Source organism: Nanorana parkeri, unplaced genomic scaffold (assembly GCF_000935625.1).
Source record: "Nanorana parkeri isolate BGI_ZX_2015 unplaced genomic scaffold, ASM93562v1 scaffold181, whole genome shotgun sequence".
NCBI lineage: Eukaryota > Metazoa > Chordata > Amphibia > Anura > Dicroglossidae > Nanorana > Nanorana parkeri.
This window is the reverse complement of record NW_017306449.1, coordinates 818,709-836,737: the sequence shown is the minus strand read 5'-3', so window position 1 is coordinate 836,737 and position 18,029 is coordinate 818,709. Positions and strand designations below refer to the sequence as shown.

The 18,029-nt window shown below is 40.1% G+C and overlaps 1 protein-coding gene across 1 annotated transcript in view; it reads left to right on the top strand.

The window, feature by feature from the left end:
• Nucleotides 1-18,029, top strand: part of FOXN1 (forkhead box N1) — a 60,178-nt gene that overhangs the window by 26,270 nt on the left and 15,879 nt on the right. The window contains exons 3-4 of the mRNA XM_018555008.1: nt 1,044-1,496; nt 6,632-6,757. Of these exons, the coding sequence (XP_018410510.1) occupies nt 1,044-1,496; nt 6,632-6,757 (579 nt within the window). The remainder of the gene's footprint in view (nt 1-1,043; nt 1,497-6,631; nt 6,758-18,029) is intronic.

The following is an 18,029-nucleotide window of genomic DNA, read 5'->3' as shown; positions in this document are numbered from 1 at the left end:
CCTAATGCACTGTCCATTCATTAGTATAGTAAATGTATGAGCACAGTATTGACACATAAAATCAAGCAAGTAATAAAAATACACGTGTTGCTTACTTCACATATTCTGGATGCTCTTGGATGAATGCTTGCTTTAAGCGAGCAGCTGTCCAAAAATTCATTGACTTTTGTCTAATGCATACATTTTCACTGATGGGTGTAGGGACTGATGCAATATCAGCATTCCATGATAAAAGAAAAAACAAAAACAGTAATAGAAAGATGAAATGCAGTTCTCCACTCTTCCAGGTAGTGGGATCCACTACCCAGAGGAAGAATGTTTAACACATGAAACAGTCATTGGTGGCTGTTGGTATTGTCTGTTTGTCCGCACATGGATTTCTAATAAAAGCTGGTGAGTTTAGCCAAAAACAGTGTGGGATCCTATTTAATCTTTATGTTTACGGTATTGATACCTAGAAGAGGGACAAAGAATATGTATAGCTAGAATACTTGATACCTAGAACAAAGACATACAATTTTTATAGCTAGAATACTGTAAGACCTACCTGTACTTAGGTTTCGGGAATCAACTAGACATATAAAGTTCCCGGCAATGTATCAACTCCCTATATTCTACCCAAATAAGTCTTCCAGGTAAGTTTATAATCCTTTAAAGATAAACATATCATTCAGTCTTCATTCATATCATCATCAGTCAATAAAATAGGGCAACGTCTGCTCTTTTGATACCCTAACTTTATGCTAGCCATACATATGACAATTTTCATGGTGTAAATCAACCAATTTCAACCAGATGAACAAACAGATACAGGCAACCGACCATCAACAATTTTTAATTATTTACAGTATGTTAGATGGTGAGATAACGGAAGGCTGCAATCATCCCTTTTATCAATTATGCAATCAAAGACAATTAATCAAAAGCAGTTTGAAAATAATAGACAGTTGCCATGTGTGTACCGTGCACAAGGCCTATATGGTTTATGGCTATACTTATTGTTTTGTTTTCGAGTTCATTAATGAAAGGTTTGACTATTTCAGGACAACTATGGAGGGCAAACACATGACTCTGACAGTCAGCCTGAAAGGAAGAGCTCGGATTCCTCCATGAGCCCTGATCTCTCTTTATCACCCCAGGATCACATCCCCATGAGATTCCCAAGCAAAGCTTCTCCCAGCGAAGAATACAGGAGATATAGTTGTGATGAGTCCACTGAAAACAGCTATGGGAAGTTTGGCAAAGGAAAACATCAATTCCACCCTTACAAAAGGCAGTTCAGTGACGTGTTCCCTGATAGTCTGAATTCTCTGTCTCTTGGGGAGAAGCCATTTAAAGGAATGGATGGAATGGATAGCTTTGACAGTGTTTGTGGACCTTCTTGTCCTGAAGATACTGAAACATTTGCAACCCACATTCCTGATATATCAGTTGAGGCAACATGGTGCAGTAATCTACAGTACACTTCCAGTCATGATGAAGGATCACAGATGATGGTAAGATTTGCAGATTTTTATTTTTAAAGGATATTTAGTAAGCTTGTGTTATGGAAACTACTAATTAGCTCCAAATGCTATTATTCCTACCGAGGGGTGTCCCTTGCATAATCACAGACTCAGGTCAGGGAAGGTAGGGATTGATGGATTGCTGGTAATGCAAGCTAACGGTACTCTGACCGGAGTCCTGGTGGTGCACCGCCCAGCACTGACCAGCGTCCTGACTAGCTCACTGATATCACTGGTATCCAGGAGCTGGGCAGAATGCCAGCCAGAGCACCCAGCTCAGCTCCTGGCAGCCAGTGATGTCACTGGTTGGCAGAAGCTAAATGGAACACCAGCCAGAGCATCCCAGGTTGCTAAGAGCTGGGAGGGGAGATGTGTATGGCCATGTGTTATGGCCATTAACCTGGGGCACTCTGGCCAGAAAGGGACCACGTGACACAAAAAGATGCTGCTTGAGGCAATCAGCTCAGGCCGCCTCAGTATATGGATGGTTCTGTTCCGACTAAAATCTGTATTGAAAGAAATATGCAAGCTGTCATTAATAACCCACCTTTGAAATTGTCAGTTGCCTGGCAAATATGCTAATCCCATATGTTTAACACTTACTGAGCCACCTACCTGAAATGAGAATGTAGATCTGGAGTGCTAATACTACAATGACTTCCCGTCCTCTTCCAGGTCAGTCACTCAAATTATAACAAGCATATGATCAGCATTACAGTCAGACAACTAGCTTTATAACATTTAACCCCTGTCTTTATATTGACATAACTTTTCCTTAAGTGTAAATTGATCATATATGGAAAATTATATATATATATTTTTTGCTGGTTATATGTGCTTTACCAGATGATACAAATATACTCTTAATAATATTTGGTGATTATTATACTACATTTAATATTTCCCATCAACATATTTTGAAAATGTACATACAGTATATATTAACACAGTATGACTTAATGACTTACATCACCGGGGCATAGAGGCTTTTCCAAAATTCGGCTTTTCCCCCGTCCTTTCCCGGTTGCCAGTTGTCATCCAAGAAATCACATTTGCACTTTTAAACATGTTCCTGGACATAAACCATATTTCTATTTTTTTTATTATTTTTGCCAGTTCCCTCTGGTGTATGAAAACCATGTATGTTCAGTACGGTTTGCAGCTCCAGCTCCACTTCTCTTCTAATTAAATAGGACACCGCATTTGCTGGTCTTAGTTATGTGCCTCTTAGTGTATGGAAAAGCTTTATACTTCTTGGTGGGGTATATTTGATAATCTTCTAAATGATTTGTAGTTATTTGTAGCATCCAACTACTGATCAGTTATGTTAACACTAAAAAAACAAGGACTGATTTTTAATTGGCCAAGGTAGGTCATTGTATGATAGAGATCTTTGCATTTTTTACGCTTTAAAAATCCTATACCTAAAACCACCTATGTACATCAAATACCTGATGTCAGGCCTAGTAACTAAAGTCTTTACTACATTACCGCGTAAATTGCTATGAAATTCTATGGTCCTGTTCACATGATATCAGGTCCTCATCAGGTCCTGATCAGGTGCGGATCTGCAGATGCGGTGCTACTGATGCAGTGCGTTTTGACCGTACAAAATGTGACATGCAGTATTTTTCTGTCGTAACCTAAACAGACTGCACACGTGAGAACTGTAGCCCATAAAACACATAGGGATACATTGGGATGCATTTTTAGTGCAGGAGCATACGGATCAGGTCAGCACAGAAAACGGACGTCGTTTGAACAGGCCCTAAAAATGAATGGTGAACATATAATACTGTTTTTCTACTTATAAACTTTATTCTTAAGACAAGATGTACTGGTCAGTTATTAATGCTCACTTAATTTATTGAATGTATTTTGGTATTCTGTTGATCTGCACTTTGAGGGTTTACAGCTATATACTAGGTAAAATAAAAAAAATAAAACACTTTACATGTATAAGAACAAGTATAAGTACCCATATCTGTCTTTATAGCAGCCTCCTCTAAGGATATGGAGGCATAGTACCTTGACCCTTTGCACAGGTATGTTTACAGGGCATTGGAGCACAGTGATGACATCATCAATGTGCTTGTCTACCTTCATTGTCCAATCACAGACCTGGGTCTACACTGGTTCAGACTGGCTGTATGGTCACATATATGTATTTAAACTGTTTATTTGGCTATGTGCCTGGAGTTTCACTACTAACTATGCAGTATAATAGGATTACTTGAGTATTGTTCCTTGAGGTTGGTCTTTTTTAATGTGTGACTCCATATAAAACTCTTTTATTGCTTTATGTCAGCTGGCTTTGGATTCTGCTGGTGGATATATGAAGATGTTTCCGCATCTTTAGGGGCAGGTATGAAGGGCTCTTGCTCTGGTGTGCTTGGGTCTGACTGTGTGTACTGGGATGAATTTATTAGGACAAGAAATCTGGCCAACTCCTTAGTTACCACCTTTGCATAATATTATGAAACCATTGTGATAGCATTCCATCTCGGTCTGATGGAGTCCATTAAAGTGAGAGGTGCATGGAAGCACCCCAGAATGCATTTAAAAAGCATTGGCGCTGAACTGCTATCACAATAGAAGCCCTTAAAGTAGTAATAAACTCTCAAACTTGGTTTCAGTATCAAATCCAGATCAAACATGTATACCTTCCCCAGCAAAGTATTTCTTTATATGACTTACAGTCATCATGTTTCCAAACAGCTGGCTCCAACTCTCTCAGTTCAGCTTCTCTGAACTTCCTGCCCAGTACAAGATCACAAGGGACAGAACAGTTTCCACCAACTGCTTATCTACTAGAATGGAGAAGGGTGGGGGGAGGAGAGGGGAGGAAACCACAGGGAATTGCCTTGTTTTGCTGTGCCTGTGTGTTTACTAGAAGAAGAATGGCTCCATAGGACCCTACAAAGGAAGGGAGCCACCATAAAACAGGATATCAGGGCCAGTGCTTAGGGCACAAGCTTGTTCTGCAGGAAAATAAAACTTTCAAACTATTGTAAGTGATTTAATCAGCATTTGAAATCACTTTAAACCCTTTTGGGTTTACCCTTTTGTAATGTCAAATGGCTTAGCAGTAGGACTGACTTAACAATGTAGATGGCCAACAAAACTTATTATATTTTTAAGGGCCTCATTCAATACATTTGGGGCTTAAGACGGAAGCCTAGAGTGTCTTTGAATTGTAAAACCCAGCTCATTAATAGAAGAAAGTGAGTTGAATGTTGTGTGATTGTGATTCTGAACTAATCTATCTGTACTTAAAGCATATCCTGTATAAACTCAAGAACAAAATGTACTACATTGCAACTTATTATCCTTAGATGTGGTGGCTGCAATAGTTTGTTTTTAAGTCTATTTACTGCAAGTACAGAAAAATATCTGTTAATCCTGCCAGAAATCCTTGTAACTCATTGTGCACTGAACTGAAATCTCAAACAATGTTATCAGCCTTCCAATCTATTATGTGTGAACTACAAAACACCCCTCATGTAATGTAGATGAAAGGGGTAGGTGATTGCAATCCAAATCAGGAGAGAAGCCTAAGGTGACAACGCTGCTCCTCCTTAGATACTGAACAATGAGTGAGCGTTGTCATCAAGGGACAGAAATTGTTAATGGCAGGATAATCAGGTGAAAATAAAAGGAAAAAAAGCCTAATAAAAAATAAATCAATGCAACCACTACATCTAAGGGCTGGTTAGCAATATGCAATATATACATTTTTTGCTTTTGAATTTAGACCAGCTCTAACATGCATCTGTCTCATTTTTTAATAGCATGCATGCTTTCAAAGTTCTAAAACCTTTTTCGGATTGCATACTTCATTTCAAGCTGCCATATTAACACAGCTTTGCATGATCTCTTTGCATGAAATGTTTTAGAGTAGAGATCTCCTTGCATGAAATTTGTATACTGAACTTGTGTATACACTTACAATAACATTAAGTACTATACAATATATGCTGCTGTTTTACCGGGAATTTCCAGAAACCTTTCCATAGCTGGTCTATTAAAGTGACACTAAACTCAGAAGTTAAATCTTAAATATGGATTCAAGTACCTTAACTACAGTATTAACAAAAATGTATCTTATTTGTGAATCACTCGGCTGTAGATCCTCAAATCATCTCTGAATTCATATTGACGCTGTCCTGCCTCCTGGAGGGTGGCTACTTTTGTTCCTCATGGTCCCTGTGTGTGTTGTAAAGTAGCCACCGCTCCAAGCTTGTTCCTGTGATGGACTACAATCTCGTGTTTAGTGTAGTAGTTTGTATTAAGATAGTAGTCCATCACACGAGTGAGCTTGGAGCGGTGGCTACTTTACAACACACACAGGGACTATGGGGAACAAAAGTAGCCACCCTCCAGAAGGAGGGACAGTGTCAGTATGAATTCAGAGATGATTTGAGGATCTAGAGCTGAGTGATACACAAGCTACATTTTTGTTTATAGTTTAGGTATTTGAATGCATGTATAACATTTAACTCCAGAGTTTAGTGTCACTTTAGGAATAATAAGAAAAAAAAGATTCCTCTGATTGGCTGCAAATACTCATCACTTTTTTCCTGGTGAGGTTAGATCAGCCCGTGTTACCTTATTTTTTTGTAAGAACAAATGTTAGCTGTGCAGTGGGTCACAACAGAGAGCAGGGAAGGCTGGGCTTTGTGAAATTTGGCGTTGCTGCTAACCATTACACATAATACATGTGTTAATATCATCTGGCTTTACCACTGTCAAAGATGTATAATAAGGATACAGCGGGAATAAATTAGTTGACATCAAGGGGCATATATTACTTCAACAATGTACAGCTTAAACAGCTACAAAGCAGCTCACAAAGCTAACTAGAGCTTCAAAGCAAGCCTTCAAAGCAAGCAAGTGGCTCTCTCCAGTAGGTTTAGGGTATGATTTGCACACATTTGCTAATTTTTCAATACAGTAAAAGCTTTACCAATCTAGTAACCTCGGTCTTAAAAATAAAACCTGTTTCCACCGTTTTCTGGAACTATAACATAAATGAAAAATACATTCAAATTGCTCCTCCACATTCTCTGGTTTCCACTAGAATGGAGATGGAAATAAAACATTACAAAGTGTGTTTTTCTTTGTAGCTGGGCTCGGATGTGAAACTAAAGCCTCAGTCTTTGGTTATGCAGCAACAAGAGAAAGAGCAGAGGATGTATTGGTCCCAATCTCCAACACAGCAAATATATTGTACCCCGCAGACATTTCCACAGGTGAGTTCCTCATGTCTATTCATTTGACTCCTTTTTACACGCACCATTTCTCCTATCATATAATCTTCAATCTCCAGTGCTAAAGATGTGGGCTGAAATGTCCTCAAAAGTTAGTGCTCTTTATCATGATCTTTTTTTGTATATAAATATATCATATTGATAACTTTCAGTCAGCACTTCGCCACTTAAGATATGCCCAATGTATAAGGTTTGAAAAAGAGGATTTGTCAAAACAAGGACATAGATCTAGCTGGTACTAGATATTTACATTTGACCGGACTTTTTCTGTAATATTGTAATATTCTGCAATATAAAAAAGACGTTTCTCTGTTATTCGAAACAGCTTCTTGAGGTCTGAGCATAGGTTAATTTACACCGTTTTAGCTTTAGATATTTGGCAGGGGTTCCTTATTTTAAGAGAGAACCTGGAGTGAAATCACAATTTCTGTCTCCATTTACTAAGAAATGGAGATGAAAGGAGAATGGTTGCATCATTTCTGAACAGCCAACTGGTGTCTGTGACAATAAGTGGGCAAAAAATGGGCTATTGTGACAATATGTGGGTAACAATCAGGCAATGATGGCAATAAAGGTCAAAAATGGGATATATACTGTATGTGCAAAAAACAAATGGCTATGGTGGAAATATATGCACAAGAAATGGGCAATCATGACAACATGGGCATTCATCGGGCAATTGTGACTAAAGATGGGCAACTAAGATGCTATTGTGATAATACATGGGAAACAAGCGGGTCATACATAGGGAGTAAAATTTAAGAGCAGCCACTGGACCCCAGTGTGCCTCTCCCTGCCTTCTCTTCCCCTAATTCCAGTACTTTCAGCACTGTCCTGCATAATGTAGCCACAAGTGTTCTCTGATTGATCAGAGGGTGATCCTGGAGAAAAACAGAGCACAGCTCACACCTCCTTCTGTCCCAGCAGCAGGCAGGGTGAAGGTACCTCCCAGCAATCTGTTGACACAGTAATTATGTTAATTAGCTGGAGTCTACAGGAAAGATCAGAAGAGTTCCCAGCTCTGTGGGTTTACTTTAAATTGTCAAATACTTACCTAATCCAGAGCTGTGTAAGTGCTCTTGGATTTTCTGAATCAATTGGATGGAAGGCTGGCACCATCCCCTCACTATTGGCCCATTACTACTTGAATCAGCAGCCTTCCTGTTTACTAATAAGGCTGAGGAGTTGGAAAATGGCCAGGGCAATCCCAGAACCCAGGATACTTACACTGAGGAAGAATCATACATACAGGTAACCGGTGCCTACTATGTGCTGATTGTGTTGGCCTAGGTAATGTAGAGATGAGACACCGCCACTCCAACTGCAGACATAAAGCGTGTTTTATTAACATGAATGTGGCATATCACACCAGTGCAACGTTTCAGGGGCACACGGGATCCCCTTCATCAGGCCTTATAGCTGCAGTTGGAGTGCCGGTGTCTCAACTCTACCTTGTGAATGTGATTGTGCCATCCGTCAACTACCGCTGTACCCACCAGTCGATTTTGGATTAAGCGGTCAGGAGTGCAATGGGTTCATGGACTTCGGCCTAGGTAATGTGGCACTTTCTGTGTGTTTCATTGACACAGTTTTGCTGCTTATGTATTTAACATGATAAGTGGCAACATTTTTCCATTTAACAATTACAGACTTTTTGACATTTTACAGCACAATCCTCTACCATTTTCATGAGCCAGAGTCTGATATACAGTTTTACTTTAGTGTAAATTTACAACAGAATCAAACCATTTGCATAGACTTGTCTGTCTTAATATAAATTAAATACAAATCAGATGCTGACAGTGCTTTGTATCCTGCACCATAATAGGCTGACTGTTCCCCATCAGTTGACAAGTGACCTAGGGTTGCCACCTGTCCAGGATTCACCCGGACAGTCTGGGTTTTGAATGTTGTATCCGGGTTTCATGGGAGCTGAAGATGTCAGGCAGACGGGGGCAACCAAAATGAAGATAGAGGCTACTGGCCCCCCACTGAAAATAGTCTCAACTGTGATATTTACATATGAATGGCCGGCGCTATTTAAATATGAATAAGCCATGACTCATTCTCCCAAAAAAAATTCTGTGCGTCGCTTGAGTGTTCGGGTTTCACTGGAAGAAAAGGTGGCAACCCTAAAGTGACCTCACTCATTAGTAGCATACTAAAATTTTAGGACATCATTCCATGCTGGGCTATGTCTTCTATTTATTCCATTCCTACACTGGGTGGATTCATGCATGTTATGATAGGGAGCTATTTACATCTCCTAGCCTACCGGCTGCAATCCCGTTCCAGGATCAACGTTGTAGGTGTCCTGATTGCAATATTGATGAAATCACATTTCATAATTATAAAATGAAGAACAGGTACCTCCCTATCTGAGGTCCGATGCCAGCATTACTACAACACATTGGCACAAGTAATTGAAACACTAGTAAACAAAGAAATGCCTGAGGCTGAAGAATAACATTGACAAGCTGCAACACGCTGTCCTCTACTGTTACCAGTATCTACTATATCCACCTGCAGACTGGCAGCCTGACAAACTATGAATCATTTATTCCTCACTCTTAAAGGCCTTGGGGAGATTTCTTACATATCATACAGAATGGCCCTGCTGCAAGGTGTACATTGGTGTGCATTCACTAAGCAGTGACAAATCTTTTATTTACTACTTCAGAAACAGATGAGTGTTTTATTTTATTGCCTTAACCTGTAAGGAACAATCTGATCACATAGGTATAATATTTAATGATTTTTCCTGAAAGCTGTCTAAGGGTTTGGCTACACAAGAGACTAACAGGGTTATTCACAAAAGGGTGAAGAGTTTGAAGAAGGCAGGAGAAGTGAACAATCTAGGCCAAAATAGCTGATTTGGAAAAATTCTCCAATTCAGCTCACTTTCCAGTTCAGCTATGTTGTCCTAGATTGTGCACTTCTCCTGCCTTCTCCAAACTCTTCACCCTTTTGTGAAACACCCTGTATGTATTGCACAATTGCATTACCGAATGAAGATCCAGTTGCTGGATTAGCAAAACATATAGAATGTATGTCAGGACCTACACCAAAGCAGCACATTAAAGTGACACTAAACTCAGGAGTTAAATTGTAAAAATACATTCAAATACCTTTATTATTAACAAAGATGTAGCTTATTGTGTATCACTCGGCTGTAGATCCTCAAATCATCTCTGAATTGGTGGTGACACTGTCCTTCCTTCTAGAGGGTGGCTACTTTTATTCCCCATAGTCCCTGTGTGTGTTGTAAAGTAGTCACCACTCTAAGCTTGCTCCCGTGATGAAGTATAATCTCATGTTTAGTTTACTGATTTGTATTGAAATTATAGTCCATCACAGGCGTGAGCTTGGAGAGGTGGCTACTTTACAACACACACAGGGACCATGGGGAACAAAAGTAGCCACCCTCCAGAAGGAAGGACAGTGTCAGCACCAATTCAGAGATGATTTGAGGGTCTACAGCCGAATGATACACAAATAAGATACTTTTTTGTTAATTGTTAAGGTACTTGAATACATTTTTAAGATTTAACTCCTGAGTTTAGTGTCACTTTAACCTTCTCAGTTCAATGGACCCCCTCCTTCCCTACAGGAGCAGAATTTCTGTTGTAGGGATTTGTCAGATGTACACCCTATTTTACATTTGTAGCTTTTCCAAACATGTTAAACATGTTATACATCTTTTTTTAATCAGATACTGCTTTCATTTGGTAGCATTGGATATGCATCTTTATTTCATATATTTTCAAGAGGGAAAAAATATAAAACATACATATTCCTGTAATATTTCAAAACACAATTTTTTTGTAAATATTACAGCCCCAAATATTAATTCCAAAATATATTCATCAGAGTCCTATGATATGACATAAGTCCACATTTTACATAATGTAGTGCAGTGGTAAGCAGGGGTGTCCTGGAAGGGGGGGGGGTAAAATGCGCGGGGGGGGTCGGGTTGTGGAGCTGGTGGTGCACGCTAACAGTGCTCCGGCCAGCTATGGCCAGCGTCCCGCCCAGGTCACTGACATCGCTGGTTGCCATGAGCTGGGCAGGACAACGGACCAGAGTGTCCTGCTTAGTTCCTGGAAACCAGTGACATCACTGATTGCTAAGAGCTGAGAGCAGGACACCAGCAGAGCCCTTACACATCCCCTGCCTGGCTCTTAGCAACCTGGGACGCTCTGGCCGGAAAGGGGGCAGCAGGTTCCGCCCCCTTTCTGACCATGTGACCGAAAGAGATGTCGCCTGAGGCAACAGCCCAGGCTGCTTCATTATAGGGATGGCCCTGCTGGTACAACAAGGTTTGCTTCTCTGTTTAAAGTGACTCTGTTGCCAAACTAAAAATTCAACTGAACACTAGAAATATATATGGAGCACCAGCTTTGCTGATTGCAGAGTTATAGGTTTGATCTAACAGGAGGCATGTGGGACCTCTGCAGAGAGATCACTGTTTCCACACAGAGACCAATGGTCCTTCTCTGCAGCATTGATGCTATTGGAATGTATTTAGCTTATTTAAACTGAAAATTCAGTTGTGATTGGAAAAAAAAGCAGAGTGCTTCAGCAAACTAAATGTTATTCGGTTAGGGTTTACATCTACTTCAACTCCAGGCAGATATAAAATACACAGATTCATGCAGGTCTGTATTTATTAATACATCATTAAATAGGTTTGTAAATGCAAGCAAAGTAAGTACCTGAAACTGAACTGGTATCAACCTTTTGCACCTCCTGTACAGCAGAACTCAGAGTGGGGAAGGAAGAAGTAGCACAAGATGTCAATCAGCTGTGTTGCAGTGCAGAGAGTATGCTGATAGGTGAAGACAGCAGAGTGACAAAGAGATTAGCTCTGCAGTCTCCTGCCTTTCCTTCTACTATCCAGCCACAGTGTGGAGGTGAAGAGGAGGCCTGTAGATCAATATCAGGTCTGCTTTCCTACCAGGGTAGGGCTGTGCCAGATAGAATTCTGCTGTGTAGCGGAGCTATGTAAATCCTACCACTGCATAGACAGAAATACAAATTCTTTGGCAGGTAAAGCACCTCTCATATACACCATATCACCAAAAGTATTGGGACGCCTGCTTTTACACGCACATGAACGTTAATGGCATCCCAGTCTTAGTCCGTAGGGTTCAATATTGAGTTGGCCCACCCTTTGTAGCTATAACAGCTTCAACTCTTCTGGGAAGGCGTCAACAAGGTTTAGGAGAGTGTCTATGGGAATGTTTGACCATTCTTCCAGAAGCGCATTTGGGAAGTCGGGTACTGATGTTGGACGAGAAGGCCGGGCTCGCAGTCTCCGCTCTAATTCATCCCAAAGGTGTTATATCAGAGTGAGGTCAGGACACTGTGCAGGCCAGTCAAGTTCCTCCACCCCAAACTCACTCATCCATGACTTTATGGACCTTGCTTTGTGCACAGGTGCACAGTCATGTTGGAACAGGAAGGGCCATCCCCAAACTGTTCCCACAAAGTTGGGAGCATGAAATTGTCCAAAATGCCTTGGTATGCTGATGCCTTAAGAGTTCCCTTCACTGGAACTAAGGGGCCAAGCCCAACCCCTGAAAAACAACCCCACACCATAATCCCCTCTCCTCTAAACTTTACACTTGGCACAATGCAGTCAGGCAAGTACCGTTTTCCTGGCAACCGCCAAACCGAGACACGCCCATCAGATTGCCAGACTGAGAAGCGTGATTCGTCACTCCAGAGAACATGTCTCCACTTCTCTGGAGTCCAGTGGCCGTGTGCTTTACACCACTGCATCCACTTTGCATTGCACTTGGTGATTTAAGGATTGGAGGCAGCTGCTCGGCCATGGAAACCCATTCCATGAAGCTCTCTACGCACTGTTGTTGTGCCAATCTGAAGGCCACATGAAGTTTGGAGGTCTGTAGCTATTGACTCTGCAGGCAGTTGGCGACTTCGCACTGTACGCTTCAGCATGCGCTGACCTGGCTCTGTCATTTTACGTGGCCTACCACTTCGTGGCTGAGTTGCTGTTGTTCCCAGTTGCTTCCACTTTGTTATAATACCACTAACAGTTGACAGTGGAATATTTAGTAGCAAGGAATTTCACGGAACACCTGAATCCAATGATTTGGAGGAGTGTCCCAATACTTTTGGTAATATAGTGTATGTATTTCACCTGTATATTTAACTGTTTGGTAGGAGTTCCGCTTTAATCTCTCAAATGAAACTTTTTTTTCTGGTTCAGCTTTAGTTATAGTGTATGAGCCTTCACATATGAGTATATTTACAATTTAAAGAAATTTAGGACTGAAAAAAAACGGAGCACCATTAGCCCTGCTTGCCACAGAGCTTTCTTGCCTGTTTTTCAGGTATATGCCTGTATTTTATGTATAAGTACACAATAGACAGGTTTCTTAAAATGTTCCAATAGGACATGAGGTATTACCTGTTACATGTGTTTGGCACAACTACATACAAAGTACTAAACTATGTTCTGTGAGTTCTATTTTAAGCCGAGGCTTTGCATGTGCTATCAAGTCTCTGAAACATTTGCCTATTTCCCTGAGTGGTGTATCATATGGGAGAATTAACAAGATAGTGAGACATGTCTTCTGACTAATAATCTAAATGATTCATCATTACATGTTTTAGATTTGTTCGGAATGTTTCTAATAAAGAATGCTATGGATTAAAGAGCTGTTTAATAGTAAGGTGTCTTTTTTTTTTTTTTTACATGATTATACGAGCAACCAAGGGGGATTCATGAAAGTAGATAGGTTGGGATTTTTTTTATATAATCTTACATGAATATAAATTACCTGTTATTGTTTAGCATTACCATGCTAAACAATACCGCCTAATAAGCAGTAATGGGTAGGTCAAAAGAAAGAATGTATGTGAAGAGAAAATAATTCAGGGTTCTGACATAGTGTTCATGAACAATACGATTCCATTCTACTTTTTTTTATTTTAAAGAGGAACTCCAGGAATGACAAAACTAACCCTTGTAGTAGGACTACCCCCACACAGCAAGAGTACGTGCTCATATTTTCTAGGGGGCTCAAATTAAGCGGATATATTCACCTGATCCTCGATCTCATTGGGCTGCCACACCGGTCCTCCCAGCCTCTTCTCCCCTGGGCTCTGGCAGTCTAAGGAAAACTGACATCTTAACGTCTAATGCAGGTTCATTGACTTGCATTAGACGTGAGGAAGCTAGGGGACATAGCATAGATGGAGTAGAGGGGCAAGAGAGATGAGCGTCGACCTGCATGAGCGTCGGCCTGCACAGGACCAAGGATCAGGTGAATATATCTTCTTTGTGCCCCTAGACCAAAACGAGCACCTACCCCCAGAAGTAGCACCACTTCAAGGGTAAGTTTTATAAAATCTCAGAATTTGTCTTCAAGTTTTGGATAGAATAGAATCACTGCTTCGACTTACTACCTATTCCTCTTACAGGGACATTATCATAAAATAAAACACTTGTTATTAGTAAGAGGGGAAGGCTAGAACCTCCATCACATTTTTATTACTGTATAAGGGATTTCCCCATAATTTCATCCCAGTCACAATGTTTTTACCTGAACAGGAAAGAAAGGGAAACTTCCCTAATGGGACACAGTAAGCAAAACCACCGTGACAGATATCCTAGCCTTTGCCTACTCTATCCAAAACTAAAAAACTGAAAACCTGAAAACGAAAGTTATTGGATACATGTTATTGTAGGCAGCAGATGGTGTACTGTTGTAGTACTGAATTCAATTCAATTCCTAATGTGTCAGACACCTTTCATCTGGACCGGAAGTGGGGGTAAATCTCCACTAGGGGACACAGAAAATAAATATGCAAAAAAGTTTTTAGTTTTTTTTTAATATCTCTTTATTTTATTTTATAACGTTCATCATTTTACATCATGATTTCATGAACAAATTATACATAAATAATCACAAACAAAATAGGTATTATACTGGAAAAGAGATTTAATATTTGTCTAAATTACCAAAGGGGAAATATTTCCCTCACTTCCTCTTCTGTGTGATACCAATCCAATAGACAGGAAGGCAATAGAAATCTCTCAAATGAGGCACACACAACAGAAAAATATTGACAGACTAATCATTCCTTATTTAAAAAAAGATTTTTGGCCTAAGCTGAGCTTTCAATTTTTCATCAGTGTATAAAAACAGCTAGGGATTATAAATTGTCATTTCTATAGATGAGTTAAAGAGTGTGATTGCTGTATGAACAGAGAAACTCCCAGGTGTACATCAGTCCAGCTGGCCCATGCCTCTTTCACAGAAATAAGATGAATTGCTGTTATCCTGTCATCATCTGAGGTGTGGACATATTAATGACTGCTCTTAGTGTGTACCTTCCAGTACCTGTCTAATATCATTTTCACTCTCGTTAATAGAAGTGTGAAAAATGTCATAGTGCTTGTCATTTAGCAGTAAATCAGTTTTGTGGAAGATTCGATTTTTCAGGAATAAAAATGGAAATGCAGCGGCTATGTAGAGATATATTTTTACTACGACAAGTAATGGATTGCATGCTGATAAAACAGATCTCAAATAACTTGAGTGAAATACTTTATACAAATATTCATTGTGGAATCCATATAAACAAAGTATGTTTGTCTTTCTGAATGCCAATTATTAAAATTCTTGAACAAACTTAACAGTAATACAGAGAATGCCATCAGATGTGTATCAATAGAGCAGCAACAACCTCTGCAGCACTTTCCAGAATTTGTAGACAATTCATATTAGCCTCTAAAAGAGCTTACAGTTTAATGTTTCTGCCACAGACATAAAGAAACGTAACGTGGTGGGTACCCACCTTGAAACCCACCAGAGAAGGACAGGGCTGGGGGGGCAGGAGGGCATTTCTCCCCTGGGCCAATACTAATAAGTTATGAGTGGTTGGTCATTCTGGGTATTGACGCCTCATCACTCAGAAATAAATTGGGACACCCTCTGGACATTGTAGAGCTACCTACTCCACATTCAGACTTGCAGTCACAGTGTCCTACAAAGGAAAGTCTTCCAGCACTAACTCCCTTTGTAGCTCTGAGATGTTGTGTGACAAAAGCCAAGGGCCACAAAGGATGTGGGTGCTGGAAGATATAAAAAGGGGTGTCACTTGCTTGTATTTGCCTCCTAAGGCCAACGGTTCCCAGTCCTCCCCTGCTACCCACCATAGTAGAATTAGTCTTTTGCTGGTTGCATTTATCCTTGAAAAGCAACCCCGGTTTACTCGGAGCATTTTGCTAAAAGAAGACTAACAATAGGATTGTAAAACCTAGGTGAAAAAAATAGGATGCTGCCCAGATAATTGCAATGGATAAGGGAAGGGGGAGAAGGAGAGCTCATCTAGGGGGGTACTATAGGTTGCGAATTAGGTTTTCTATGCCTAATGGGTGGATGTATAGGGTTATTTTTTTCATATTTTGTCTTTCACATCTATGTATTTATAGTCCCTTAAAACTCTTGAACCATGCTCCTTCATAATGTGACCTTTTTCCCTTGGATAATTTATAAAGCTAAAATTATAGCATTCTTGTGTTATGTAGGGGACATTAGAAGTGAACATATGACCACTGTACATGAAAATACCTGAAGTCTTAAAACTTAATTTACCATCTAAGCCATTCAATATATGAGCAGATATAAATCATCTTAAAAGGTTACGGAAGATTGATATATATCTGATTATCAGTAGGTAATGTCTAATCTATCCAATAATCTGTCCATCTGTAGGCCATGTATATATTGTTCCAGGTCTATAGTTATATTGCATTTATTCATTCCCAACATTAAGTGAAATGTCTATTTGAAAAGAAATAAAAGCACATCATCAATTCATGACATTGTACTTTGTAAGTCATCTCCTCTTCCCACCCTCAATAAACCTTTAGTGTACACTCACACTTTGAAGTCTAAATTCCTGACTAGGCAGCTACTCATCATTTATATAAAACCCAAATCTCTGGCCATGTTCCACTTTGATCTCCCCTGTCCACACCCCTCCATATCCTTCAAAGATGAATTAAGCAGGTCAGCTGTTTAGGCTTTTAATCTGTCACCTTTTCCTCTCTAAGCAACCAAAGACATATTTATAGTAATAAATGTTTGGGACTTTGTAATGTATTCATTCTTGTCAGTCATGTCTGTGGAATTAAATGGTTTTACCACCTTTTCATTAAAGAAAAGGCATTGAAACAGCCTGTTGTCAAAACAAATAATATACCTTTAGAAAAACAAAATACATTGAATGTATTGATTCTCTAAATTATGCAATTCTCTATTTAAAAAGAATCCTACTTCAATCTAATGTCTGTTTTGGGAGGAGAAAAATTAGACACCTGGTAGCATGCGGTGGTGGATGCAGAATGTCTCTTGTGCAAAAAATAAGGTTTAGACTATCCCTTAACATAAACCCCCTTGGTCCTGCAGTGGACCTACCTGCATTTTCCAGGGTTCCTTATGGCTAATTTTCATTTTTGCCTCAGGCTAAAGGAAACCTGACTGCACCTGGAAACTCCTTCTCGAAGTAGCTCCACTCCTTGTCGATTTATTTAGGGACTGATAGAAATTTCATTTGAAATCATCTAAGTTAATTTTAAAAGTCCATTAAAGTGAAAGTGTGATCTATAGCTCTGCAATCAGCAAAATGCATGCTCCCTACTAATTGGAAACTCTAGCTCTGACTTAGCAGGGGGAGTATTGAAGCTCTGTAGAAGTGTAGCAAGACCACTGCTTGTATACAGAGAGCAATATTCCTTCTTCACAGCTTACTGACAGAGGACAGCCTTTTTTCTAAGGCTAGTTTCACACCTGCACTACACCGCACGACACCCGGGACGCGCGATCGTGTTCAGGTGCACACAGCGATTGCGGCGGGGCCCCATTGATTTCAAGCCGCGATCGTTTTCGGAAGCACGTGTTCGGATCACGTGTACGTGATCTTTCGGGCGTGATTGGGGTGCCATTAGAAAATAATGGCACCCACAGCGCAATTGGTTCACACCTCGGCGACTCCTGACCGCGCGGCAATCCGCGTGCAATCGTGCACGATTGCCACATGGTGAAGTGTCGCCTAGGTGTGAACCTAGCCTAAAGAAAACAAACTGTAGGACTTTGCACACCTTTGTTTTCCTGCACCTATAATGAATTCAGCTGATCTATACTAAAAGTTCACTTAGGCCTAAAGACTTTTCTAAACACCATCTTCCACCTCCATCTTCTCCAATTGTTCTTCC